At 36.3% G+C, this 27,999-nt stretch overlaps 1 protein-coding gene across 2 annotated transcripts; it reads left to right on the top strand.

Moving 5' to 3' along the window:
- The first annotated feature begins 35 nt into the window (after positions 1 to 35).
- Positions 36 to 27,999, top strand: itgav (integrin, alpha V). 2 transcript variants are annotated; one of them, XM_079882082.1, is made up of 30 exons: positions 36 to 500; positions 861 to 997; positions 3,579 to 3,670; positions 7,099 to 7,213; positions 7,549 to 7,610; positions 7,961 to 8,003; positions 10,578 to 10,700; positions 10,927 to 10,971; positions 11,327 to 11,370; positions 11,470 to 11,526; positions 11,960 to 12,012; positions 13,449 to 13,654; positions 13,928 to 14,119; positions 14,269 to 14,314; positions 15,148 to 15,255; positions 15,647 to 15,702; positions 18,455 to 18,609; positions 19,204 to 19,341; positions 20,542 to 20,609; positions 20,713 to 20,860; positions 21,860 to 21,952; positions 22,085 to 22,164; positions 22,666 to 22,746; positions 23,004 to 23,109; positions 23,219 to 23,377; positions 23,849 to 23,974; positions 24,752 to 24,865; positions 24,977 to 25,084; positions 25,164 to 25,283; positions 26,437 to 27,999. In XM_079882082.1, exons 1-30 carry the CDS (start codon positions 334 to 336, stop codon positions 26,533 to 26,535), a joined length of 3,141 nt encoding a protein of 1,046 aa, XP_079738208.1. In that variant the 5' UTR covers positions 36 to 333; the 3' UTR covers positions 26,536 to 27,999. The 2 variants fall into 2 exon arrangements, with proteins under 2 accessions (XP_079738208.1, XP_079738207.1); XM_079882081.1 differs by having other exon boundaries at positions 7,958 to 8,003.

Below are 27,999 nucleotides of genomic sequence, written 5' to 3'. Positions count from 1 at the left end.
GTCACCGTGACGTTTCAGTAGGTTGGTTTATTTTCACTTCCTGTTCAGTGGGACATCCCGCGGCTCCATCCGAGCTGGAATACATCAGTGTCCCTGTGTCCTACTTTACACTTTTGCGTCCATTTTACTGGACAGGCTGGAAACGAATGAGCTTTATTCCTAGCGGCCCGCCTGCAATAATGTAACGGACATTTCCGTGACTTGTTAGTTTAAATGTTTCGTGTTGTTATGGAGTGCGGAATCAGTGGCGATCATAACTGCTGATCTAGACACCCACCCACCCACATACAGCGAGATCTCCATCTACTCTCATACTCCACAGAGACACAAAACATGGGCAAACATCTCATCTGCTGGTGGCTTTGGGCTCTAGTGGCTCTTTTTTACTGCAAACGAGCACTTTCCTTTAATCTGGACATTAGCAAACCCTCAGTTTTCTCTGGACCTCCAGGAAGTTACTTTGGATTTTCTGTGGCTTTCTTCAATCCTGATAACAAACAGTGAGTAGATGAAGTTGTGTGTAAAGCTAGTGAGCTGGCGATCTACAGACAAACTTGTTTGGATATCATAGGTGCCTACTGTATTGTTTTTTTATATATTTATTTTTGTGAGGAAGATATGAATCTCAAGGATGCATGGATATTCTGAAAGAAACATGTATTAACACATAACAATGCTAATTTGTATTGTAGACTATTGTGTAGTCTATATATAATGTGTGTGTATGTGTGCTAATAGTAATGATTAATATTTATTATATATAGGCTAATTAGAAAAAATATACATATGTACATTTTAAAACTGGTTTAGTGTATTTAACAAAACAAATCATTAAAAACACATTTTCCCTCTGATTCCAGATTAAACATACTGGTTGGTGCACCCAGGGCAAACACATCTGATCAAACCCCATCAGTAGTCACTGAGAGGGGCGCTGTCTTCAGCTGTCCTTGGCAAAAAAGTGGCACATGCACACAGATTGAATTTGACAGCACTGGTAAGACGCAGCACTGTGTTTCCAGCCATCATAGTTTAATCTTTGCTCCTCCATGCTGTTATTTAAAACTTTTTTTATGTATTGATTCACATTGCATGCTAGTGAAAGAGGTAGGGTTTGTCAGAGTTATTATAGGACCTTCTGAGTAGCCTGTGGCTCTTTAATGATTTATTGGGTCATATATCAGCTTTGCTCTAAATATTTTCAATAGGTGGAGGAAAAATAACAGGAGAGGGAGCCTGGGGTCGTTTCAAGGCTCGTCTAGGATTGTGCGATTTTTATTACAAAGTGTTTTGAATTCACATGCTTTGCAGTGTCCTGCAACAGACAATGGAGTTTATTTACTATTCATGTGCTGGCCTACTAACTAGATTGCAGATGTACACAAACAATCTTCACACTAACCGTACTTTGTTCAGGGGTATATGTGTACTTGAGTATGGGCACCGTTTCTTGTGCCAGATCTCATTGGCATTCAGTGGCGGTTAAAGACTAGTCTTGCCTGATTTACCCTGCCAGCCAAGCTGGATTGCTTCAAGAGGAACTACCAGACAAACAAAAAGATCTTCAGTTGGATTATCTCAGTGTGTTTAGAGTTCTCACCAACAACTGAACTACTTCTCTCTGTGCTCTTTTCACCCTTAAAGAAGTTCTTGGGAAAAGAACCATGTATAGTGTAGCTTTAAACATCTATGGCAGAGTAAGCAGACAAGTTTGGAGTATATAGCCTAATAATATTTAGTGATATATTTTATGTATATTTATCATAAATAAAAAATATATGATATTGTATTAAATACCAAGCCAAATGGAATTAATTTTTTTTTTTTTAAATGACAATGTAGATTTAGTATATGTATTTATACAATTTAAATGCCAAACCAAATAGATTTGGGGAATTTTTTTTTGTAAAAATATTTTACAAATATATATTTAAGTTTTAGTAAATGCCAAACTAAGACATAGCCTACAGTTAAATGGACTGTGGTTACTGCCAAAGACTATAGAATAACAGTCTTATAGGGCCTTTGTTACTGCCAAGCTGTAAGTATAAGTGTCTGAATACTTTTTGGGGCCACCATATTTTCCATTGACCTCCTTTGTGCACTTCCTGCACTAGCGTAGTGTTTATATTTGTTACTCAATAACTAGTACTGCATGCAAGAAGCTTCAACATTCTTCTGTTAAATAACTGCCAAAGCATAACTGTGTCCTGACATGTTTTTACTGTGAATGATGAGCTGGCTGTTTGTGGAGCAGGCACAATCTAGATTGGAGAGAAATGTCAGAAGGATGAGATGGAAAACACTTTGTGGATGTAAAAACATTAATGCTGAACTGTATGGTTACACAACTGTTTCCACTGGGCCTTTGTACTGTCAATAACAGTTTGTGCTGTTTGGCAATAATTAAGTGCTTAATTCTAGTAAAGCCTGGGTGTTGTTGACCAGCTGTATGACTGTGTTGACCATGAGAAACACTGGGAAATTCCCAGCTCAGTAGCACAGACTGATGAGCAGCTGTGGCTTCCTGAGGCTGAGACTGTGGCTGACATGAACCAAGGCCGCAGGGAAGGCATATCTTTCTTGGCTATATATATATGTGTGTGTGTGGCCTGCTAAACCCTACATTATGGGGACAAAATGTCCCCACAAAGATGGCAATATCTGAAATCCTTGTCCTTGTGGGGACATTTTTGGTTCCCATGAGGATAACAGCTTATAAATCATACTAAGTGATGTTTTTTATGAGAATGTAAAAATGCAGAAAGTTTTCTGTGACGAGTAGGTTTAGGGGTAGGTTTAGATTCAACCTGGATAATGGAGAGGGGGCGCTGGCCCAAAAAAAGGTTGAGAACCACTGTTCTAGAGTGTAACCCCTTCCTCGCTGGCCACTTTTTTCTGCATTGCGGTTGAATTATTGATTTTATGTTACATATTTGTTCTATTACAGTCACACCAATTCATTGGTGTGTGTGTGCATATAAGTGTGTGTGTGTTTTGCCCTCTTGATGTTTTAGAGTTTCACCCCTTCATTGCTGAGCACTTTTTTTCTGCATCGTGGCCGATTTGTAGATTGTACAATTCTCGGATTTTTTTGTGCTTTTGTGCTTTTTCGGTCGAAAGTGACCGAAGAACACCAGTAAATCACTGACCTTTCTGCTGAAGCTTTTTTTATTCACCATGTTCTACAAATATTCCAATGCCTTGTGTGTGTTTATGAAGTTGTTTTGCTAATTTGATTATGTCATGAATAGATTCAGCTGTCCATGTTCATGACCTTGGATTGAACTTCAGATGGTTTGGTAATGAAGAGGATAAGAGAGTGCGGCGTTGCATATCAGCTCAACTTTTTGATCTATGAACTCAAATGCTTCTGTCGTATCAGTCCTTTTGAAATCAGCTGGAATTAGATGAACACGCCAGTGGATGAGATTGTAGTGATTGGAAGAGCAGTGTAGTCTACTACAAAGGACATGATGACAGTCTGATGAATCTAATTAACTGACTAACTCATTTTTCCTCCCTCCTTCGTATCTCTTCCTCCCCCATTGCCCCTTCCTCTGTCGTTCCCGTCACAGATGACAGGAAGAATCCTGATGGACAGCAAATGGAGTTCAAGTCGAATCAATGGTTTGGGGCCACTGTGCGTTCCTCTGGGGACCATATTCTGGTGAGTCAGGGTGCACGTGTAGAAATTTGTTCTGAAATAAGATAAAAAAAACAATTATATATATATATATATATATATATATATATATAGAGAGAGAGAGAGAGAGATATATCTCTTATATAAGAGATATATATATCTCTTATATAAGAGATATATATATATATATATCTCTTAGTGCTGTCAAATCGATTGATCGCGTCTAACATAAAAGTTTGTGTTTACATAATATATGTGTGTGTATATATATTATTGAATATATACTTTATATATGTCTCTGTGTCATATATTTATATATGCACACACATATTAATAGATTTGACAGCACTAATATATATATATATATATATATATATATATATATATATATATATATATATATGTATATATATATAAGCCTATATATATAGGCTTACATTTTTATATATATAAAAATCTATTTATACATACAAAATTTGAATGAAAGCTGTTAGGTAACTTTATGATAGCTGTAAATTTATAAAGAGCGATGCTAATATTTAATTTGTTTGTTTGTTTAATTGTTTAATTATTTGTTAAATTTGAATCTACTTTTACTTATGCTTCCATAATCTCAGGATAATCAATCAGGAATCAGGAGGAATCTCAAGTCATTTGCACAATTGTAACACAAACTCGTCTGTCATATTTATATTCGCAGCAAAATATCACACCTTTTTTTTTCAAGGCGTTCATTTCCATTACGCAAAACTGTTTTGAACTTCACATGAACGTAGGGGTGTGCCGTTTCAGAATTGGTGATGACGGTTATGACATGAGTCAAATGTGACGGTTCGTAACATAACCGTCAGGGGGGGTGTTGCGACGTTCGTCTGTATAGGACAACTTAGTTTGAATAAAGGAGCAGACACTTGATCGCCTAAATTAAAAAATAATAATAATCAATGTTATCGATAAAGATACGCGGATGGGGTTTTATTTCATCCGCAACCGCACTCATCATCCACACCGTTTTTATTTTTTACCAAATTTCAAAGCCGCACCCGCCCATGTGATTGTTTTGCGGTCTATGGACGATGCAATGCTCTGCTGATGCGAGCCGCAAGAAAGCTCTTGTCTGTTCTAGAAAGGATGCAGCAAAGATATTTAATGGTAATGTATGAGGCATAGGCCTACGCTGAGTTTCATTCATTTACGATGAGATGCGCTCTAGTTCACAATGCAATGCCAGTGAACGCGGCGCACCAGCGCCGGTTATTATATTGTCTGCTATATCTGCTTTTTATTTATTAAATACATGCAATTGGTTGATGAAACATTTATTAAAATTAAGATACAATTTGTACAAAACGAAATTCACTTTAAAGAAAGGCTTTCTACAAAGAAAAACTTAATGAAGTGGTAAAAATCATGTCTGACGATTTACAAAACAAAACTTGCGTTGGTACTTGGCAAAGAATCAAATACAGTTGGAAACGACGTAGACCATTAATGACACAGACTGTTAACAATTGTTTTTAATTAGTATTTAAACATTCTCTATGATAAAAAATGTTTGTAAAAAATATTTTAATAACACGGTTTTGGCGGTTATAGAGTTCTAATGAAGGTGTTCAACTATAACCGTCGGTCTCACGGTTATATACTAACCGTCACACCCCTACATGAACGTACGTGTGCCACTCAAACAGGAGCAGATAAAAGAGCAAATGATCATCTAAATCAGACTGTACGATACAGTTTTTTGATCGTGCAGTATCAAACCACGATTACAGTATCAAAGCGATGTGTCAGATGAATATATGCAGGTTATAAAGCGTTTTAGGTTTCTTTTCATCATGTAAGCGCATATCATCACTTGTCACATGTCAAACCAATAAAAAAAAGCCTGAGAAAATATTTACAGATGATTGTACTATATATACCAAATTAAATGCTGTATGAACCATTTATGTTAAGTATGGTCTGAAAATCTACAGAGATTTGGAAATTTGAGTCTAAAAAAGTATGTAATTTTGAAATTGAAAATGTGTAGGAAGGAACCCTGTTTACATTGACCCTGGGATGTCCTTATTGTTAAGCCCTGTTGTATATTATAAACATGATTCTATATTAAAGGGGTCATATAATGTCATTTTTGTACAAGCTAATATGATTCTTTAGGGTCTAAATTAAAAGTTTGTAATATACTTTAATTAAAAATTCTCATTAGTATTGTAAGAAAACACTAATTTTACCTGGTCAAAAACAGCTCTGTTTTCAGCACGCCGTTTAAGTGCATGTGTCTTTAAATGATAATGAGCTTTGCTCACCCCGCCCCTCTGTTCTGTGCGTACACGTAACACAATAACCATAACGCGTTGTTTTATAAACATGGGATTATGAATTATATTGAGAACGTCATACATAGAAAACATGCCGTAATGTAACCTGAATGTAAAAATAGCCGCATTCATCGTGAAGCGTGCAGCAAGCGATTTGCAAAGATTAATATAAAGATTAATATAAAGGTTAATAAAACGTTACACTCACTCACTTCTGGAGGTGCAGCAGGAACACGAATAGTTGGTAGCCTACCGATCCTTTTTTCAGGAGCAGCTTCTTAGTAAAACCAGCTTTATACTGATCCTCGTTTGTAAAGCAGCCTGGTGAAATGATTCGCGCAAACATGAAAGCATTGACGTTGTGGGGAATATTTCCTTCGAAAACAAACTCAGCCACTGCGTCTTCGGATTTAGGAACATCAAAATGACTGCTGTGTTCGTTATTACACCCAAGAACACCACAATCGCTTAGACGCCATTCTACTCAGTGCTCAAGCTATCAGCAATGAACGCGCCGGTTGGCGCGGGCTATGATTGACAGCTCACTCACGAGGGCGCGAGGGCGGGTCTGTGTTGAAACGCTGCTGTCAGTCAACCATTGTGGGAGGGGCGTCGATTTTGTGACATCACAAAATCGAACAGGGGTGGGTTTCCCGAAAGCATCGTTGGCCAACTATGGTCGCAAGTTCCGTCGTTACCAATAGAGTTCAATGGACATTGCGATGAACTTGCGACCATAGTTGGCCAACGATGCTTTCGGGAAACGCACCCCAGCTTGATTCAGGAGAGGGGGAAACATATAAGAAGATTTAAAAAAAAACACTGGATGGATTTTTATCATTTTATGATGGTTGTGTACAGGCACTGCCAACACACATTTCAGTACAATCAACTTGTAAAAGTGCATGTACCATTATATGACCCCTTTAAAGAAAATCCTAGATTCAAACAAGTCAGATATCAAATTCTTAGTGTAGCAAGACTTTCAATGCTGATATGGCACTAAAAATAAATGTTTAAATTAAGTCTTGCTGTAATATGTGAGCAGATATTTCTCAGCATATGGTTTAGAAGAACATAATTCCTACTCATGTACTGATCTGCACATACATTTTTCTCTCTCTTCAGGCATGTGCTCCTCTCTACCAGTGGAGCACATATGGATTCTCAGAAAGAGAGCCTGTTGGGACATGTTACTTGAAGAAGGGCAATAGCATTGTGGAATATTCGCCCTGTCGCTCTAGTATGTACTTGAACACAGCTCTTTACCTCACCTCAGGCTGCTCATGCCCTTATTGGGTCATATCTAATATCCTCCCTCAGAAATGTCTTGACTTAGATTTATGGGATATCATACTTGTGTTGTGTATCATTTCCTACACATATATGGTTTTAAGACATGTCTGAGTTAACACGTTATTCAAAGTTGATGTGCCAGTCATCATGTGGTCATGACAGTTCCGCTGTCTGAAGTTTGTCTTCCTCTTTCTCACCTTTCCTTCATGTTGATACTTCCTCAAAACTACATCTGCTAGTTGTGAAAACCTTAATGACTTTGAGTATTTATTTTTTCATCAGAATCAAACTCACCTGAGGGACAAGGATTTTGTCAAGCAGGTTTCAGTGCTGATTTTGTGAAGGTATTTTTTTTCCCCACAGAAATGTGCTCCCTTATATATTTGTGCATTCATTTTATGCACAATATATATATATAATATATATATAATATATATTTATATATATATATATAAATAAACAATTAATATCAAACCCCACTATATCTGATGTTTTACCATTTTTGACCTAACATTTATTTTTCTGAAGTGTTTTATTCAAAAAGTGTGCTGGTGCTTTTCTTGCCACTTAATATTTTTTACATGTAAATTTTGATATGCCGCTTTTACCCTGCTGTTTGTTTATTGTATTTCCCATTATTGGCCAAACTTGTGCCGAATGTACCAAAACACTTTTTTTTTGTCTCCATCAGAAGAACCGTGTTGTTATTGGAGGACCAGGAAGCTTTTATTGGCAAGGTAAACCGTTTTATTTTATTATCCTTCTGTGAATTTGACACTGAAAGGCACTGAAAGGGGAAACAACAATGTGCTCTGTCAGGACTTTTTGGTGACTCAGAGAATGTCTGCTGTGTCTTGCTTCCAAGGGCAAGTTCAGATATAGCATTGACACAAAATAGGCGAGGGAATGTTTGAGCAACCTCGACAATACTTGTTAAAATTTACAAATGTGTCTCGGGTCCCCGCCTGTGAGAGAAATGCTGCTCGGAAGAGAGGGAGCTGTTTTGAAGTCAATAAATAATGCAGAATCATATGCTGTCTACTGCAGGGGAGATGAGTCTGTGGTTTCATTGAAATGTTTTGTGTTGTGCTATGTGATGTTGAAATGCTTGTTTACTGAGTCGCAGATCTGTTATGACCTCATAGGGTGGGGTTATTTTAGGAACCGTGCCCAGAAAAGCCTTTAAACACATCTTTCATGAATTTCATGACCTGCGGTGATCGTTTTTAAAAGTTCATTTTAAAGGTGTTTTTTGTTTTTTTGTTACGGTGTTTAGTTTTTCTGCTGAGTGTCTCTTTTGTAATGGTATGATAATTATACTCCCTGCTGAGAGTAAAATGCTTTCACAAATGTGAATGTGATGGTGTGATTGATAGTAACTTAAGCTAACCTTGGTTAGACTTGAAGTAAGTCTTAAGTGTTAGGAAAGTGATTGAAACTGTAAGCTGAATTGTTAGTTACTTTCTACATCATTATAACTTTTTAATTCAATAACTTGTGAGTTGTGGAGATTTAAAAAGTAGTTTTAAGCAGAAACTAAATTATTTTGCTAAGAAAAGAGTAACTTATGTGGGGGACTTTTGGGAAGTGCTTACTCAAATGTAGGCTATATGTATAATTCATAGATTTTTAGTGGTACATTTAAATGAATGGATTGAAGGAACTGATTCACTGAAATGAACTTGAGAGGCCATTTGAGGGAAGTGTGTTTGCGTCACTCTTTATTGCATCAGCTCGCTCGGTTGTAAGGCTGTGTGAGTAGTATAATGTGATGAAATTTTTTTGATTGACATGCTGTTTTGTTAAATCTGGTCTTGTTAAAAAGATGGACAGTTGCTTAAAAAAGCTAGGCTACATTGTTTGAACAAACTGAGCTCCTATTCCACTACTGATGGTGTGTTCACACTTGGCAGGTTTGGTTTGATTAAAACGAACGCTCTCGCTCTGTTAGTGCGTTTCATTCGAAAGTGAGAACTCTGCCAATCGAACCCTGGTGTGCACCAAACAAGCGGACCGAGAATGTCGAACTCTGGTGTGGTTCGACAGAAATATGAATGCAACACGGACCATCACATTTGAAGACATCTAAACGAACCAAAAACTGAATGTGATGACACCAAATGTGACCCTAAAAAGGACCGAATGCAAAGGCATGGTTTTTCTCGTCATAGGAGTTTCGTTGTCGATTACAGTTCGGTACAGGCATCAGAAACGCCCTCTTCTTGCAGCATATCTTCGTTTATGTGACTCCTTTACACATCTTTTAAGCTCTTCACAAGTTCTCAGCTGGTCAAAATGCCATCATATGTACGTACGCACATACAACGAGGGCGTTTAGCCCAGTAGGCCTACACAGCCTTGTTTTGGATGTTTGGTAAGTTCCATCGCAAAATTCTTTTTTTTGTATCTTTAGGTTCATACGTAAAAATGAACTAGAACTGAACTAGAACAAGAGAACCGAGCTAGTGTGTGAACAACACACCTTGAAAGTAGCATCATGACTTGTAGTTAGTTATTCCCTAACAGTGAAAGTCTGTAAAGATTACAGACCATAAAAAGACCAACAAAATGCACATACAACCATATTAAAAATAATATTACATGATTTTACTTTTTGTTGAATGTTTTTACTTTTAACGTTTACATGTATGCATATATTAGCACTGCTTCTTTCTGTTTTGCTTAAAGGAGAACTTGGTAACTTTTTTAACTTAATAAAACTGTCCAGAAATCATTTGGATGGTTAAACAACCTATTCTGGTGATATTGATGACTTTCCCTGCTCCCCCCAGCGTTCCCAGGTGGAAAACCAACCTTGCAACTTGGGGACTGCCGTCCCGGTAAGACAGAAATTGGAAGTCTCGTGAGAAGCGAGAACGAGAACGAGCGCGAGCGCGAAATACGAATTGCTTTACGGCAATTCGACATAAACACACACGCATGTATGATGTATTACCAGATTACCCACCTCGGTAGACATAGCTCCACACGATACAGTTGGCTTGCTCCGATCATAACAAACGCACATGAGCAGCGGTAGAGAGGGGGAGGAGGCTGCCGCAAGTGAGTTTTTTACGTCCGTGTTGTGAAATATACGCCCCCCCACAGCAGGGGGAGCTCGTGGGGAAAACATGCGACAACAAAAGGGAAAATCAGCGAAGAAGTGACTAGAGTTCGCTAGAGTTGCCGAGTTCTCCTTTAACATCACGTGCAGGCATCTATTGCTTGCACACTTCATTTCCTATTGGGATAAAAAAAAACTTTTGCTTCTTGTGTTCTCCTAACTGTTTTTTTCCCCCTTCTTTTTCCAGGTCAGCTGATCTCAGATGACGTCACTGAGGTCATCAGTAGATACAATAAGGAGTTTTTTACTCCTTACAGTAACCAGTTATCAACCAAGTCAGCCGGGGCTCAGTATGATGACAGTTATTTGGGTAAGCCTTTTTGCATCTTTTGTTTTATTGTCTTTTCGAAGTTGTAATTATTTTCTCGTGGTGATTTATGTTTGCTCTGTTACCTGTAAATCAGGAGCTCAATGTAATTTTGGGTTGCACATGTAATGAATGTTTGTGTGCTTTGAGTTGCAGTGATCAGAATGTACAAAGCAAACAAGCAGAAATGCAGCGCAGATATTTATGTCATCGTTTAATTCTGTCTTAGGTTACTCTGTGGCTGTTGGTGATTTTAATGAGGATGGTGAAGATGGTAAGATTTTGATATTTCATTTTTTTTTTTCAATATTTTACTGTTTTTTTTTTTTAAATCAAATTTGAGCCTTAGTGAGCATAAGAGATTTTTCAAAAACATTAAAAAAATCTTATTGACGGCAAACATTTGAATGGTAGTGCAGTTTTAAGCAGCCCACAGCCATGAGTTGTCTGTCTTGATTGAGCTGTTCTGACCTGCTCTAAATACCAGCCCCGTTGCATTGCAAACTGAAGTAGTGCATTATGGGAATGGCTTAAATCTGATTTTTCTATGTAAATGGATCAAGAAGCTTCATTGCTGAATGAAAGCATTGTTGTGTTCAACTCATTTTTAATTCTTCCTGCCTCCCTAGATTATGTCACAGGAGTTCCTAGAGGGGAGAAGGCTCTCGGTTATGTGAGTTTAATACTATTTTTGGTCAGGAATCTGACAAAAACCTATAAAAGTGATGCAACCCTGCTTGAAGCAGCTCTTTGTCTGGTTTTGTCTTGTTAGGTCAACATTTTCAATGGCAAGAACATGGAGTCTATGTATAATTTCACGGGCACACAGGTGAGTGTTACAAAAAATGTTGACACCTCTTATATGAGCAGTCTTGCCTGTGAGCAGCCTGCAGGTCACATGACATGCCCAATCTTGTGGTCATGGCACAGTTATGTTCAACATTTGTTTACGAGCGGAGAGTTCATGTCCTAAATCCACTCCCACATCTGGAAGCTATTGACAGCAGTGTCGCCAGCACTCAAGAGCGAGAGAAGAAAAGAGCATGAGGTGTGGCATCGACAGGCCCGGGTTTTTGGCTGATTGTGATTGCTGCAGTTGTGATACATCAACAGTTAATCAAGCAAGAGTCAAAACATGGTTTAACAGAGATTTATGAGTCCAAGCTCAAAAAATTTATCTTTATACTGTAGGCGGCACCACCAAAACCAGCCATAATAATAATTAAGAATAATTATTTCCTTTTTTTTTCTGTCCACATTAGATGGCTGCTTACTTCGGTTATTCTGTAGCAGCCGTTGACATCAATAATGACAGGTAAGTGATGCTATAAACTGTTTGAAAACTGCTGTTTAATGTTTTCCTCACTGAAGGGAGGTTGAAGATTTCTACACACATACACAAGCTTCTTTTAAGCTCTTTGACAATCTATTCCTTCAAGAAAGTCCATTCATGAACTAATGGATACTTTAAATAAGTGTTTTTCAACTGGTATGTCTTGGCCATGAAAATGTGTTCAAAACTGACTGCTGAATTCAGTTTGTGTGAGTCAAAAGCACTCTTAACCTGGCCTTAGAGAAATCAGGCTCACAGACATTAAAGGGACAGTTCGTTCAAAAAATTAAAATGTCCTCATTTACTCACCCTTATGTTGTTCCAAACCTGTATAACAAAAAAAAAAAAAGATATGTTTCAACTGTTTGTGTCCATTCAATGAAAGTCTGTGAGGTCTAAAAGACATTAGACCAAAACACACCAGCCCATTTCTGTCCCTTCAAGGGTAAAGATAATAATATCTTCCCCTAAATCTTGATTTTCATCAAACTTCCCATTTAGTTTTCTTTTTCTTTAGAAACAAAATGCATTTTGACATGAAATGAAATAGTCATATTTCAGGAATCTTTTATGAACTGTGAAAAATAAAATTTATTTTAATTATAATTAAATCTTTAAAGTAATTTAATCAACTGACAGCACTAATTTTAGTTTATTTTAGTATAATTGACTTAAACGTAAGTTTCGATTTTTTTTTTAAATTGAAAAATATAATATAACTTATAATAAAATAAAATGCTTAATGCATTATGCTACCTTATTCAGTTTGAGTCGTTCTTACTTGGAGGATGTCACTATTTGGATCTGCTCTGTTAGTGGTTCATGAAAGAAACTGTGCTTTTGAATGAATCTTTCAAGTGAACATACCATTCTTGTTCACTTTCTAGCACTCATATAATTACTTCCCAATGAAGCATACAACTGCTTTTGGTGGCTTTTTTCCCCTGTCTCCAAAGACTGACTTTAGTGTAGGCAAATATTCTTACTATTTCTGCTATATCTTTTTATAAAAAAGTAGAAATGGCAGTAGTATGCTTTTCTGAATTATGCCAGTGTTTTGAGTCTGAACGAGATTTGGAGTGGCATTGAATGAACAGAGATTCATGAGTGAATTGAATTTGTTACATGTCATTTCTCTGGCAATATCTCCCAAAAAATGAAATAAAATCTGAACATTGTGCAACAGTGAAGATAAAGTTTCCTGATAAGTTGCTCTGTGACTGAACTTGACCATTTTTGTGTTCAGAATGGCCCTGTTTTTATAGTGAGCAAAAAGATTGATTTTGATCAGCTTATCTGTTTCAGTACTGTGCGCTTATTACGATCACTTCTGTGACATATTTCAACATGAATTTCCCCGCTGGTGAACTAGCTGTGATCTTTTCCAATAGGATAAACCTTTTTATGTTCCCCTGCAGGAAGATGGATTTGTTGGTGGGGGCTCCTCTGTTCATGGACCGTGGCTCAGATGGGAAACTGAGGGAGGTTGGTCAGGTCTATGTCTACCTAGGAAAAGGTGGCTTCACCTTCAACAGTGTCATCAAACTCACGGGCTCTGAGATCTATGCTCGATATGGAAGCTCAATCTGCAGTGTGGGAGACCTCAATATGGATGGATATAATGGTACTTTTTTGACTCTTCTCATTTTATTCTTTGTATTTGTGTGCTATGTTGTGTGCAACATCAGACAAGACAGAACATACATAGTCATGGTCATAAGATGTGGTCATGGTCATAAGATGTCGACATTGTCTTCCTTGCCTCATCGTGCAACAGTTATCATGACTCATGAGCTTTTTGAGCAATGGCTGTACTAGCATATATAAAACCAATACTGGTCGGAATTTACTCAATAACCAGACCGGTTTTATATTTAATCCTTCTGTATTTTCTCAGATGTGGCTATTGCTGCCCCATATGGTGGGCAATTCCAGCGCGGCCTGGTGTACATCCATAACGGGCGTCCCACAGGGCCGAATCCTGTGGCCTCTCAAGTTCTAGAAGGAACATGGGCGTCTGCTTCCATGCCTTCTAGCTTTGGTTACGCCATGCACGGAGGCACAGATGTTGATCAGAACGGATACCCTGGTTAGATTTCAACACTCATTGCTGTTTTACACATTCACTAATCTTCTGTAGTGTTTCACAACTGATACGATCATGTCACCTAAATTCAAAGTTACTTCCTCTTGTTTACTCTTCTCATTCTCTTTCTCCCACTCTCTGTCCTTTTGTAGACCTGATTGTGGGGGTGTTTGGAGCTGACAAAGCTGTTCTGTACAGGTACAGTATGCTTATTCTGCACTTTGAAATCACATGTGCGTTTGATAGAATTTTATGATCAGGACGGATAAGCTATTGCAGGTGGTCTCATTTAATTCAGCAGCATTTAATTTGGTTTATGTGCAAGTAGTGAAGGCAATTACGGCCTGAATTAAAAGAAAATAACAGTGGAGCATTTCACATTATCTATATTTGTACATGGGAGACCACCAGACATTGATTGGCACCATACTACACATAATAAGCCATATATACTGTATATGCATATACATAATAAGCCTGTATAAGGCATTATGTACAGTCAGCTGGTCACTGTTGCAAAATAAACTCTGAATAACGATAAACAGCGGTCAAAAGGATAGCGGAGTCATACTCTGATATTTACATTGACAAAACTCCCTTCCCAATCCACCTAGGCCATTAATGCATACTAAGCTCCAAAAATGGGTGATTCAGAATTACAGTATTAATGTCACAAACATGAACAAACATAGTAATATTACCACCCACATTTTAATATAAATGCTGCTTTAGTATTTTGAAGCGTAACCCGCCCTCATGAATGGGTTTGTGAATTAGACAGTAATTTATATGCAGGGTGGATAGCCAATCATTACATTTTTTAGGTATTTTACCTATAGAACTCTTAAAGATACAGCAACAAAAATAGTCTGTTTAATTCTCAGGGAGTCATGTAAAGCTAAACTAAAATTATCCTTTAAAACTAAACTGCAATGTTTTCATGATTTGTCTGTGATTGTCTGCCATCTTACACTATAAGGAGCCAGTCTAAAATGGCAGACTGATGATACCTGCTTGTTTTGTGTTGTTAGGGCTCGTCCCGTCATCAGTGTGAACACCACACTGGATATCAGCCCACAGATCCTGAACCCTGAAGACAAAAGCTGCACCCTGCCTGGAACAACCACCACAGTTTCCTGGTGGGTCAAGAATTTTTCATCAAACAATTTCAACCAAACAGCCATCGTAGCCATTTAGATGCAAAATATTTTGTGAATGATGTAAACATAATGCCCAAATAAAAGTGCATTAAAATCATCTTCGTATGCAAATCGTATCACATCACCTGCAAAATCATAGTAAAAATATTTTAAATATCCCTAATATATCACTAAACTCAACCTTTTTCCTGTTTTTTCTAAACACGTAGTTAGAATGTTCTTGTAGATGCAGCTGTTTAAAGAAATGATTTCTTAAATAGAAATGTATAGTTATTCAAATCTTCAAGTTATATGCCTTGACTATTATGCATTGAGAATATCATGAAAACAATGTGCATTAACACAATTCTACTCTAAATCTTTCCCTTAGCTTCACTGTGAAATACTGTCTGAAGGCAAATGGAAAAGGGGCGGAGTCTTCCCTTCGTAAGTACTTATATTTTCATATATGCAAATTATAGAAACATATAATATTCAGGGCAATGGAACCTATTATTGCAAGTAGCATAAGCACATGGCAGCTGTAAACAGAGTCCTGCTGTTGCGGTGTGTGTTATGAGCATCGCTGTGGGGGGGAAACTAGAGCTCGAAGTGTCAGGCATCAGTGTGTTTGGAGCCGGACATACGGTACAGAGCCATTAAAAGCCCAGCGTCCGGTGCTCACAAAGCCTTCACATGGATCTCACAGTCTGGGGTGTAATGGCTACCAGACCTGCAGCCCACTGTTCAGAGACCACAGACCATGATTCCAATTCATTATTTCTCTGTGTGCTTTGAAGTTCTCCTATGCTCTGGTTGAGCTAATGGCTGCCGTTATGCAAGTTTAGGTGCGGATGTGTTCGGTGCTAGGCTTGCTATAAATGAATCTTCTGCTTACAGTTGAAAATCACAAACTGTGTGTCAGTTGTTTTGATTTGAGAGTAGGTAAATGCACTACTGTTCAAAAGTTTGAGGTCAGGTTTTTTTTTATTATTATTCAGCAAGGACACATTAAATTGATCAAAAGAGACAGTAAAGACATTTATAATGTTCAAAACACTTCTAAATATTTCTATTTCAACTAAATGCTGTTCTTTTAGAACTTTCTATTCATCAAACAATAAATAACTTTCCACAACAATTTTAAGCAGCACAACTGTTTTCAACATTGATAATTATAAGAAATGGTGTAATGGATGCTGAAAATTCAGCTTTGCCATCACAGGAACATATTGCATTTTAAAATATATTCAAATATGGTTGTCACATGATTCCTCAATTAAATTCGAGTACTCTATTTTTAAAAAATTAGTTTACCCACTTACAATTAACCGGTAAAATACCGGAATTGACCGGAATGCGAGCGCAACTACAATCACCAGACCATTGGTGCTCTCTGCAGGCATTTGTTAATACGTAACATACATAAGTTGATTTTTACAAGATATATTACAAGATGTATTTTAACAGTGTTGTTCAATAAAACCATATGGTTACTTGCTTTTGATTTTTTTTTATTTGAACGTATTATTATTATTGCTTTATTGTTATTATACATATTTTAAGTCTAGGTCTATTTTTATTGCCACAAAAAAGGATCTGATTAATCGTCAAAATAATCGACCGATTACTCGTTTACCGAAATAATCATTGGTGCCAGCCCAAAAACAATTATTTTCATTTTTATTACCACAAAAACATATCCGATTACTCGATAATTCATTAAAATAATCACCCAATTACTCAATTACCAAAATAATCATTGGTGCCCTCCCAAAAACACATCTGATTACTCGATTATTCGTCAAAATAGTCGACCGATTACTCGAGTACTAAATAATCGTTGGTGCCAGCTCAAAAACATATCCAATTAGGCTACTTGATTATTCGTCAAAATAATTGACAGATTACTCGATTACCAAAATAATCATTAGTGACAGCCCAAAAACAATTATTTTAATTTGTAATAATATTTCATGTCATAAAGGCAAAGTCGCAAAAACCACCTACAGTATGTAAACTCCTGTATTTGAAATGAGTATCAGTGATTTTACATGCTTATACACAGGATGTGGAATAGCTGTGTTGTGCAATATTGTATAGTAATAGATAGTCACTTGTTCTGTCCTATTTTGATGACCTCACCATGACTAGGCAGACAAAGTTTCTGAATGCTGAATAAGCGTTGTTGACATGCTAGTGTGGGTTATCTGTCTTATGTCATTAAAGGGGTATGGTTCACCCAAATGAAAATTGTCATCATTTACTCATCCTCATGATGTTCCAAAACGGTATAACTTTATTTATTTTGTGGAACATAAAAGAAGAGATTCTGAGAAATGTCTCAGGGTTTTTCATACAGTGCAATCAGTAGGGTCCAATATTGTTTGGTTTCCAAGGTTCTTTAAAATATCTTCAGAAGAAAGATGTTTTTTATTTTTGGATGACACTCTTCAAAGAAGGATGTTTTGAGTTTTAAAAGTATTTTTTCAAAGCCAAATGCTCATATGTTGCTTTTAAGTTCAGACATGTTTATGTAAATGTGCTTGTATCTCAAAAGTCCCTAATTAAACTCCATAAGGGTTGATCCAAGAGCCATAACTCTTGTGTCTTTTGAGCAAGACCGTTAACCCCAGGTTATTTCAGGCAAACCGAACCGGAGTTTAAAACAGCTGAATGCTTTCAGAGATTCAAGGGTATCTCAGCGTTTAAAGGTTTCAGGTTTTAAAGGTTGGGTACCTTTAAATTGCCTCTTTGTTTTAAAAGAGAAGCTCTGTTATGTGAAGAATGTAAATAAAGCCTTGTTCACACCAAGAACTATAACTATAAAGATAACTATAACTGTAAGTATATTAGCATCAACACCAGCGGACGATAACATTGTTTATTATGAGCGCGCTGCAGTTCTGTTGTCTGGTACTTTATATACTTGAGCTCTCTAAAGCTGGATGGATTCTGATTGGCTGTCATTGGTTTTATTGTTCATCAGCTGGAAAAAAATCATTCTGAAAGTAATTACAACGAAATTGTTACTTTGTCGTTATTGTAATAGTTATCATCCTTGGTGTGATTGAGCCTTAACTCCTGCATTCCTTCTGAATTTATTGCTTTTTTTATTAGTATTTGTGTTTCTCTAACTCACATTTGGATTGAAATGAAAAAGGGTACTGACTGACCTGGAAAACCCTTTCATTCACAGGTTTCCAAGTGGATCTGACCCTGGACCGCCTCAAACACAAGGGAGCCACCAAACGGGTGCTGTTCCTCCACAACAAGATGTCTCAATATTCAAAGAACATGACCGTCTCCAACAACCAGGGGCCGGCCTGTGAGGAGCTTCAGGCTTATTTAATAGTGAGTGAATCATTCACATTTATGCATTTGACATGTTTTTATCCAAAGCATCTTGCAGTGCAGGCGAGGTATACAGTATGTTTTATAGGAAATCAAACCCATGGTGTTCCTAACGTCATGTTCTACCAGTTGAGATACAGGAACACAGAGATTTCCTGTGTGACTCTTTCCTCACTTTTGCTGGTACTGGGCTGTGAAAAGTTTAGTGTAGTTTTGTTTTTCTTGGCCAGCTGAAGAAGTGCTGAGGCCTTTATGTCATCAAATATGTGTTTGCGCTGCATTTAAAGCTGTGGTGGCAGATAGCCCAGATGTTTGGCACTGGAATATGCCGTTATTTTGTTTTCAAAAAGGAACAGTGTGTTACAGAGCTAAAGAAGGATTTGACCTGGAAAGCCAAAGCTCTCTTTTCTGGACATAAAAGAGCATGTTGTAGAGCTTGTAAGCTGGACTGAAATTCCCCAGCCTTGAGCTCATTGATATAGAGGCCCCATTCTCTCTCTCTCTCTCTCTCTCTCTCTCTCTCTCTCTCTCTCTCTCTCTCTCTCTCTCTCTCTCTCTCTCTCTCTCTCTCTCTCTCTCTCTCTCTCTTAACAGGATGACTCAGAATTCAGGGATAAGATCACACCCATCTCTGTTTTTATTGAGTACAACTTGGATTACAAAACTGCAGCAGATAAGACCGGCCTGTTGCCTATCCTTGACCAATCAACACCTACAAATATCACCAAGCAGGTACAACAGTTTCCCATACTAGACCTCTGGTTACAGGGGCACTGCATATACACTATCTTTCAAAAGTTTATGGTCAGTAAGATTTTTTTTTTTAGGTTTTGAAAGAACTCTCTTATGCTCACCAAGGCTGCATTTATTTGATCAAAAATACTAGAATTACAGTAATACTGAGAAATATTATTACAATTTAAAATAACGGCTTTTTATTTAAATATATTATCCCTGTGATGGCAAAGCTGAATTTTCAGCATCATTACTCCAGTCTTCAGTGTCACATGATCATTCAGAAATCATTGTTATTGTGTGCTAATTTGGTGCTCAAGAAACATTTCTAATTATTATTATCAATGTTGAAAATCGTTAATATTTTTGTGGAAACTAGATTTTTAGGATTCTCTGGTGACTGGAATGTTCAAACGAACCGTGTCTATTTGAAATAGAAATCTTATTGTAACATTATAAATTATTTTATATCTTTAAATCTATTACTTTTGATCAATGTAATGCATCCTTGCTGAATAAAAGTATAAATTTCTCTTTTTTTTTATCTTACTGACTTTTTTGAATGATGTTTGCTCAATGGGTGGGGTGGTGGGGGAGATGCATGTTTCATATACTCCAGAATGATCTCAGTGTCTGTTGGAAAGGATGACAGTAGAAAAGATGAGTGAGGTTCTTATACTGTATATGGCTGCCATGATTGAATTAATGATTAATGTCTTTCAGGCTTTTAACAACGTTTTTATATTTATTTCATACTAGCGTAGTGTTCCCACAGGCATGGGCAAACAGGGAATTTTAAAATGGTGTTTTCTAGGTTTGGAAAAAATCATGAAAATCTTTTTTTTTTATTATTATTTTTTTTTTAAAGTTTTGTATGCATTGAATCACTTCTTTTCAAGGAATTGATAGAAGCAATTTGCAAATTGATCTAAATGACCCAAGTCCAAAGAACCCTAGTGAATTGATTTGTGTTATTTTATTTTTTATTTTTTTAATCCATTTATCATTAACGACTGGAAAACCATGGAATTCATTGGGTAAAAACTAGACTATATTTTGTGCAGCAGCCACTCAAAAGATTAAATCTGCCTCTAACCAAAGACTTGCATGCTGACTCTTCAAACAATCACCATTAAATAGCGTTGGATAAAAATAGAAACGGTCTTAAATATTCCATAATCCCTTGTGATTTTCCAGGCCCACATACTCCTGGATTGTGGCGAAGACAATATTTGCAAGCCAGACTTAAAACTGTCTGTTGTGAGGTGAGTCATTGGTTCATCTGAGCCTTAAATTCCACTGTGTTGTCTGGCGGCGTAGAGCTGGAGATTAACTCTGTGCGTGTCTGATTGTTGTTTTGTGCTCCAGTGACCAGAAAGAGATCTACATAGGTGACGATAACCCCCTGACCCTAGACGTCATAGCAGAGAATGGAGGAGAGGGGGCTTATGAGGCCGACCTTATCGTCACCCTACCATCTCAAGCAGATTTCATTGGGGTCGTGCGTAACGTTGAGGTGAGCAGAGTCAGATCACTTAACTCTTTCCCTGCCATTGACGGAATTTTCCGGCTTTCTGTGTTTTCACTGTTATACGGTAGGGGGCGCTATTACGCATCTTCTGAAAAAGTAGAGAATCTCCTGGTCAACACACAGACAAAAAGGAGCAGAAACAAGCGATAATGTTGTAGTCATTGAAAAAATAAATCTTTTTTTTATTTATTTTTTACTTTTTTTACTTTTTTTTTTTTTTTTTGATTGAAACCAGAGGCTCTGTTCTTTCTTTTGATGTATTGCATGTTTAGATATTCATACAACTAAATATTTTGGGGGCCATGACATTTTTGTGAAAATTATCAAAAATGCTGATGGGGAAAGAGTTAAAGGAAGATCTATGAGTGCTTTAACCAAAATACAGAAAGCTTTTCCCCATTAAGACCATTTAGTGTCATTTTAACTTCAAAGCATTTCTTTGAATGTCAATGCAGAGAATAGTTTGGGGTCAGTAAGATTAATAATTTTATTCAGTAAGGGTGCATTAAATTGATCAAAAGTGACAGTAAAGACAAAAGTTGTTTGTTTCAAATAAATGGTATTCTTTAGAACTTTCTATTCATAGAACAATCCTGAAAAACAAAAAAGTGCATCACAGTTTCCACAAAAACATTTCCACACGTTTTCAGCATTGATCATCATAAAAGTTTCACCAAAATCAGCATATTAGAATGATTTCTGAAGGACCGTGTGACACTGAAGACTGGAGTAATGATGCTGAAAATACAGCTTTGCATTTATTTAAACAGTTATTTAAAATTGTAATAATATCTCTACAATATTACTGTTTTATTATTGTTTTTGTTTTTTAATCAAATGTAGCCAGGGTGAGAGATTTCTTTCAAAAACATTTAAAAAAATGTGCCGCCCCACAAACTTTTGAGTGTGTGTGTGTGTGTGTGTATATATATATAGTGAAGTCGTCAAAGATTTTAGGTTTCATCTGTTATTTATGTATCTCAGACATTGTCTAGACTGTCCTGTGCATTCAAGAAAGAGAATCAGACCAGAGTGGTGGTGTGTGATCTTGGGAACCCAATGAAAGGAGGAACTAAGGTGACCAACAGACTTTCCGAGCTAAATTATCTGCATATTTACCTGTACCAAACGTTATTTATTTTGTTGCATACTGTAACACATAAATTAGCCGTTTCATTTGAAGTTTTTCTGTAAAATTGTGTTGTTTAGATAACAGCAGGCTTGCGCTTCAGCGTCCACCAGCTCTCCGAACAGGACACAGAAGTCAAGTTTGATTTGCAGATAAAGAGGTATTTTAATTAATGCTTGCTATTACAATAGTACAGTTGATTGAGAATCTTTGCTTTGTGCAATACTAATTAAAAGTCGTCTGTAACCCAACAAGGGCCATTAGAAACAAATGTAAGGCAAAGGTTTTCTAAACATACAAGTATTTCCACTTCCTGTCTTTTTTTATTTAAATCAATAAAACTTCAAGCAGTTCCCTCTTCTAATCCTACTGTTCCCTGCTGACTGCCAGTGACTTTTAACATGTTAATTACAGGGAACAGCTGTATTTTTCTCTCTGTGAGAACATCCTGCTTTGTTTCCTGTCTCTCACTCTTTCTTCACACCCTCACATCCATCTGAACCTTAATGATATATACTGTATATTTATAGCTTAAAGACTAGTCCATGGTATTATTTCATGGATTTTTGTCTCTGAATGAATGAAATGTCTGTCAGTATTTGAAACAACAGCACCACCTTCTGCTCGATTGTGAAAGTAATTAATTCACCTTTGTTTTCAGCTCAAATCAGTTCAACCAGACCAGCAATCTGGTCTCTGTTGTCACAAAGCTTGCTGTGTTGGCCAGAGTGGAATTAAGAGGGTATGATGCTTTATATCTTAACTCTGTTACATTTATGTGGCACATATTATGTGAACTCTTTTTTTTATTATTATCTCAATTTTAAAATCAACACAAAATGCCATTCAGCACACATTTTACTTTGCAGTTGCATTAAGTTATTAAATTTAGATCAAAGTTTAAAAAGGCGAACTTGTTATTTAGAATGACGTGGTATATGGAAAAAACTGACTTAATAGACTTTCTCATTGTGTATTTATCGACTCTATTATGTGCAGGGTGTCTGCACCAGAGCAGGTGTTTTTACCCATCGCTAACTGGCAGCCAAAAGACAGTCCTGTTCTGGAGGATGACATTGGACCTCTTGTACAGCACATCTATGAGGTAAAAAAAATGCTGTGACTATCATTGTCAAAGACATACATCTTTTAAGCTTCTGTGGTGCATTGTTTACGATTTTGTTCCTATCTTCTGTAATCACTGATCGTCCCAGCTAAGGAACAGAGGACCCAGTACATTCAGTAAGGCCATTTTGGATGTGCATTGGCCCTACAGATACAAAAACGGCTCTCTGCTCTACATCACCAAGTTTGAAGTGGACGGAAACATGAATTGCAGCTCAAACAGGGAACTCAACCCTCTTAATGTCACTGTAAGTATCCCACAATCGATTCATGAAAGTCATTTTTTATATGTAATACTGTGGTTAATTAACAGGATCTAAAATTTAAAAGGGATAGTTCACCCAAAAATGAAAATTCTGTCATGTACTCATCCAAGTTTCTCCGCTGAACACAAAAGAAGATATTTTGAAGAATGTCAGTAACCAAACAGTTGATTTTTACTATGGAAGTCAATGGGTCCCATCAATTGTTTGGGTTACTAACAATCTTCAGAATAATTTTCTTTTTTGTTCAGCAGAAGAAAGAAATTCATACAGGTTTGGAACAACTTGAGGGTGAGTAATTGATGACAGAATTTTCATTTTTGAGTGAACCATCCCTTTAATTATACAGTATTTTAATAGTGTGCAGAGACACAACTTTGCTTGTTCACAGTTGGATTGTACTTAGGATCTTGTATAATATTCCAGGGATAAAATTATGCTTTTGCTTTTACCTAGAATCCCAGATTAACTGACAAAAATGAGACCTCTGCCAGTGGAGACAGAGCAGAGGGGGGGAACAGACACAACGTCCACCGCAGAGACCTGGAGGACAAAAAAGAGGAAGAAGACCTGGAGATTCTGGTATTGTCACACCGTTAACAGTTGTCACTGTCTGTGAAGTGTTTGCTGCAGTTTTACACTGCATTACTATATCATATACAGTATATCATACATATATCATCGGTCAGTAATTTTTTTTTCTCAGCAAGGATGCGTTTAAATGACAGTAAAGGCATTAATAATGTTACAAAGTATTTCTGTTTCAAATAAATACTGTTCTTTTGAACTTTCTTTTCAAAGTGTCCTTAAAGGATTATCACAATATCCACAAAAATATTAAGCAGCAGCACAACTATTTTCAACACTGATAATAATAAGAAATGTTTCTTGATCAGCAAATCATCATATATAATGATTTCTGAAGGATCATGTGACTCGGAAGACTGGAGTAATGTTGATGAAATTTCATCCTCTTGCCATCACAGGAATGAATTACATTTTAAAATATATTCAAATAAAAATATTTTTTTAGATTTTAAATTGTAATAATATTTCACAATATTACTTTTTTTACTGTTTTCTTTTCTTTCTTTTTTTTACTCAAATGCAGACTGGGTGAGAGGTTTTTTTTTTTTCATTTTTTTAAATCTTACCGACCCCAAACTTTTGAATGGTAGTGTTTTAAATGTAATTATGTGTTATAAATTATTGTTCAACTGTTATCATGGTTGTTATACTATCAAACCAATTTTATTTATGGGAACCATTTCACCGCACTGTCAGACATGCCAGGCATTGAACTGTCCATCTCATCATTATGCATGGATTCAAGTCCAATTGTACGTGTGTACCCAACAGGATTGTGGGAAAGCAGAGTGTCAGGAGATTAAGTGTTGGGTTGGCCGCCTGGAGAAAGGCCAGAGTGCTATTCTATTTATTTACTCCAGACTCACCGTGAGCACGTTTCTCAAGGTAAATTCCTATTCCTTCCCCCACTGCGAGTCTTAAAGATCTAAAACATCCTGTTTTCACTGCACAAATGCTAATACATTAAAACACAGTGGTGGTTTTCTTTCCTTTCAGGCTGAAAGTCAAAACAAATCGTACAATGTTCGATCCTCAGCCTCCTTCAGTGTCATAGAGATGCCATATAAAAATATAAATTCTGAGTTACCAACCAGTACAACATCGGTAAGTTCCTATCACATTTGTGCACTGAATGTATGGTGTTTGTTACTGACGGCACTGACCCTGTGTCTCTGACCTGCAGGCTTCTCTGAAGGTGATCTGGAATTCAGAGAACTCTCCGCCTGTCCCAGGATGGGTGGTGGCTCTGGCTGTCCTGGCTGGACTGCTGCTACTGGCTCTGCTCATCTTTATCATGTATAAGGTAAACAACTGTAAACTTTAGTTAACAGGGCTTAGATTAAGCTTGTAGGCCTTAGTTAAATCAGGACATTCAAGCAGCTTTTATAAATGTGAAAAAAAAATTACTGGTGTGCATCTTGAGACAAAACAGTGGCACTGATATATTTTTAAGTAATATCAGTGAAAGTTGCTTTCATTTAAAACAGCTCAAACATGCATTTTAGTCTGGGACTAGGCTTAAGCCTTGTCTGTGAAACCGGGCATTAAATATATATATATCTCTATAGGGATGACAAACAAATATAAATGTCAGAAGTAGTAGTGGTTTTAAGTCCTTACTGTAATCAATAAAATGTCATTAAATATTTGTATATATAAAAAAATATATATATATATAAATATTAGGGCTGTCAAACGATTAATCGCGATTAATCGCATCCAAAATAAAAGTTTGTGTTTACATAATATATGTGTGTGTATGGAGTATAATTATTTTATATATATAAATACACACACATGCATGTATATATTTAAGAAATATTTGCATGTATATACTGTGTATATATATTTATATTATATATAATTTATATTATATATAAATATTTTACATATAAATAACACATTTTTCTTAAATATATATATGCATGTGTGTGTGTATTTATATATAGAAAATAATTATACTCCATACACACACATATATTATGTAAACACAAACTTTTATTTTGGATGCGATTAATCGCGATTAATCGTTTGACAGCCCTAATATATATTAATAAAAATAAATAATACATTTATTCAGCTAGTGAATGATAGGTCACAGAATTGCAAGTAGCCTAAGTTAAGCTCTCATTCACTATGGGCTAAATAACTTAATATTTCTAAAATAAGTTAATATATATTTATTATATTATCCATCCATCTATATAACATTGTTTTAATAGGAATTGCAAGTAACAAGTAGCCTATTACAAAAAAATGATAGATAGATAGATAGATAGATAGATAGATAGATAGATAGATAGATAGATAGATAGATAGATAGATAGATAGATAGATAGATAGATAGATAGATAGATAAATCGATTAGATTAGATTAGATTAGATTAGATTTGATTGATTGATTGATTGATTGATTGATTGATTAGATGTCTCATCTTGATTTCTCACCCCCTCAGCTGGGCTTCTTTAAACGCGTGCGGCCGCCACAGGACGATAGTATCGAGAAAGAGCAGCTTCAGCCACAGGAGAACGGAGACAGAAACACAGAAGCCTGAGATCTTTACCTTCACCGGTCTCTCACAGTGCCACATCCACAGGAGTGTGCCTGATTCACAGCAACACATCCTTCACAACTCTCTCATCTTTACCAGCAGCATCAGAGTGTTCATCCAGACAGCCCAGATCAGTGAGATGACTGTTGTCATTTGAATGGTACTCAACCATGATGTTCTGGTAACAAGACTAAAGCCCCGTCCCAATCCTTTTCCCCCGTGCTCCTATCCTTCTTTAACTGCACTGAGTCTTAAAACAAGGTTTGATTTTCAGTTGGGTATAGAGATCAACCATTTAAATCGTAACACATTTCAAATGGTTTACAAGTAACAATAATAAAGGTGATGAACCTTGAATAATACAAAATGTGATCATGATTTTTACATTGTTTATTTTGAGGAAAGACATGACGTAGTTTGGTACATCATTAGATTGCTTCTGTTGGAGAAACTTTCATGTTACTTTATTTAGTGGTGATCAGTTTCTGCTGTTTGGAGGCTTTTCTGCAGGACTTTTAGTTCTTATATGGGGTTTTTTTTCAGCTGTTGGGATTTGGACTCTGGTTTCTTATTTGGGTGTAAGGTGTATTATTTTGAGAAAATATTCTTATGATTGTCTACTGTAAACACGTAATTTTAGAGTAGGGTTATGTTTCTGCATTTGGTCGAATTTGTATTATAAAAAGTGAAAATAATCAAAGTCTTTGCACAATAGAGCAATAAACGGTAGCATTTTTGTATTTTGAAAACTACCACTTACAGAGCACCTTTATAATGTATTAATTTACCTTTAGTTTTAAGATGCAGCAGTATTTTTATAGATTAAACACTAGTCTGTTTTTTAAAGGTACATGTTGATTAGAATAGGAAAAAATGCATTTAGTGTGAGGAGGAAGGAGGGGAGGGGACTTAATTGTACAATTTGGAAAAATGAGACTGGAATCCTTAGGAGCAATATTGGCCTTTTGGGGAAAAAAATTTTTATATATTAAAAACAGTTATTTGACTGATGTTAACTTGATTTTGTGGTTTAAAGGTTGCGGTTCATAGTTTTGGTCTGAAAAACACAACCCATAACACTGAAAACACCCCATGGATTTCTTATGTTGCTGTATTATAGTAATGCTGCTGCCCATATGAATTTACCCATATTGGGTTGCCATAAGTATGTTGTCTAAATGAAAAATTTGTGTACTTCAATCAAAATTATGCATTTTAAAATGATCCAGAGTATATTCTCTTTTGTTTTGTAAAGTTTGTAAAAAAAAATAAACAATAATAATAATAGGACATAATCATCATAGCAACAAACATATGTATTTTTGAGAATCCACCATGTTTAAAAACAGATTACTGACTCTTGACTTTATTTTTACTTTCCTTTTTCTTTTTCCCCTTGATTTTGTTCAGCAATATGTTGTTAATGCTTCTGTAATTCAAATAAACACATATACTGATGTAGATGGA

Source organism: Squalius cephalus (assembly GCF_949319135.1).
Source record: "Squalius cephalus genome assembly, chromosome: 9".
NCBI lineage: Eukaryota > Metazoa > Chordata > Actinopteri > Cypriniformes > Leuciscidae > Squalius > Squalius cephalus.
Note: the sequence above shows the minus strand (reverse complement) of the source record. Positions and strands in the feature narration are given on the sequence as shown.

Bases quoted from the DNA above. Each gene is read 5' to 3' on its own strand.
- itgav (XM_079882081.1), top strand. From the start codon at position 334: ATGGGCAAACATCTCATCTGCTGGTGGCTTTGGGCTCTAGTGGCTCTT. The intron at 501-860 runs GTGAGTAGATGA...CTCTGATTCCAG, and splicing joins TTCAATCCTGATAACAAACA to ATTAAACATACTGGTTGGTG. The intron at 25,284-26,436 runs GTAAACAACTGT...TCACCCCCTCAG, and splicing joins TCATCTTTATCATGTATAAG to CTGGGCTTCTTTAAACGCGT.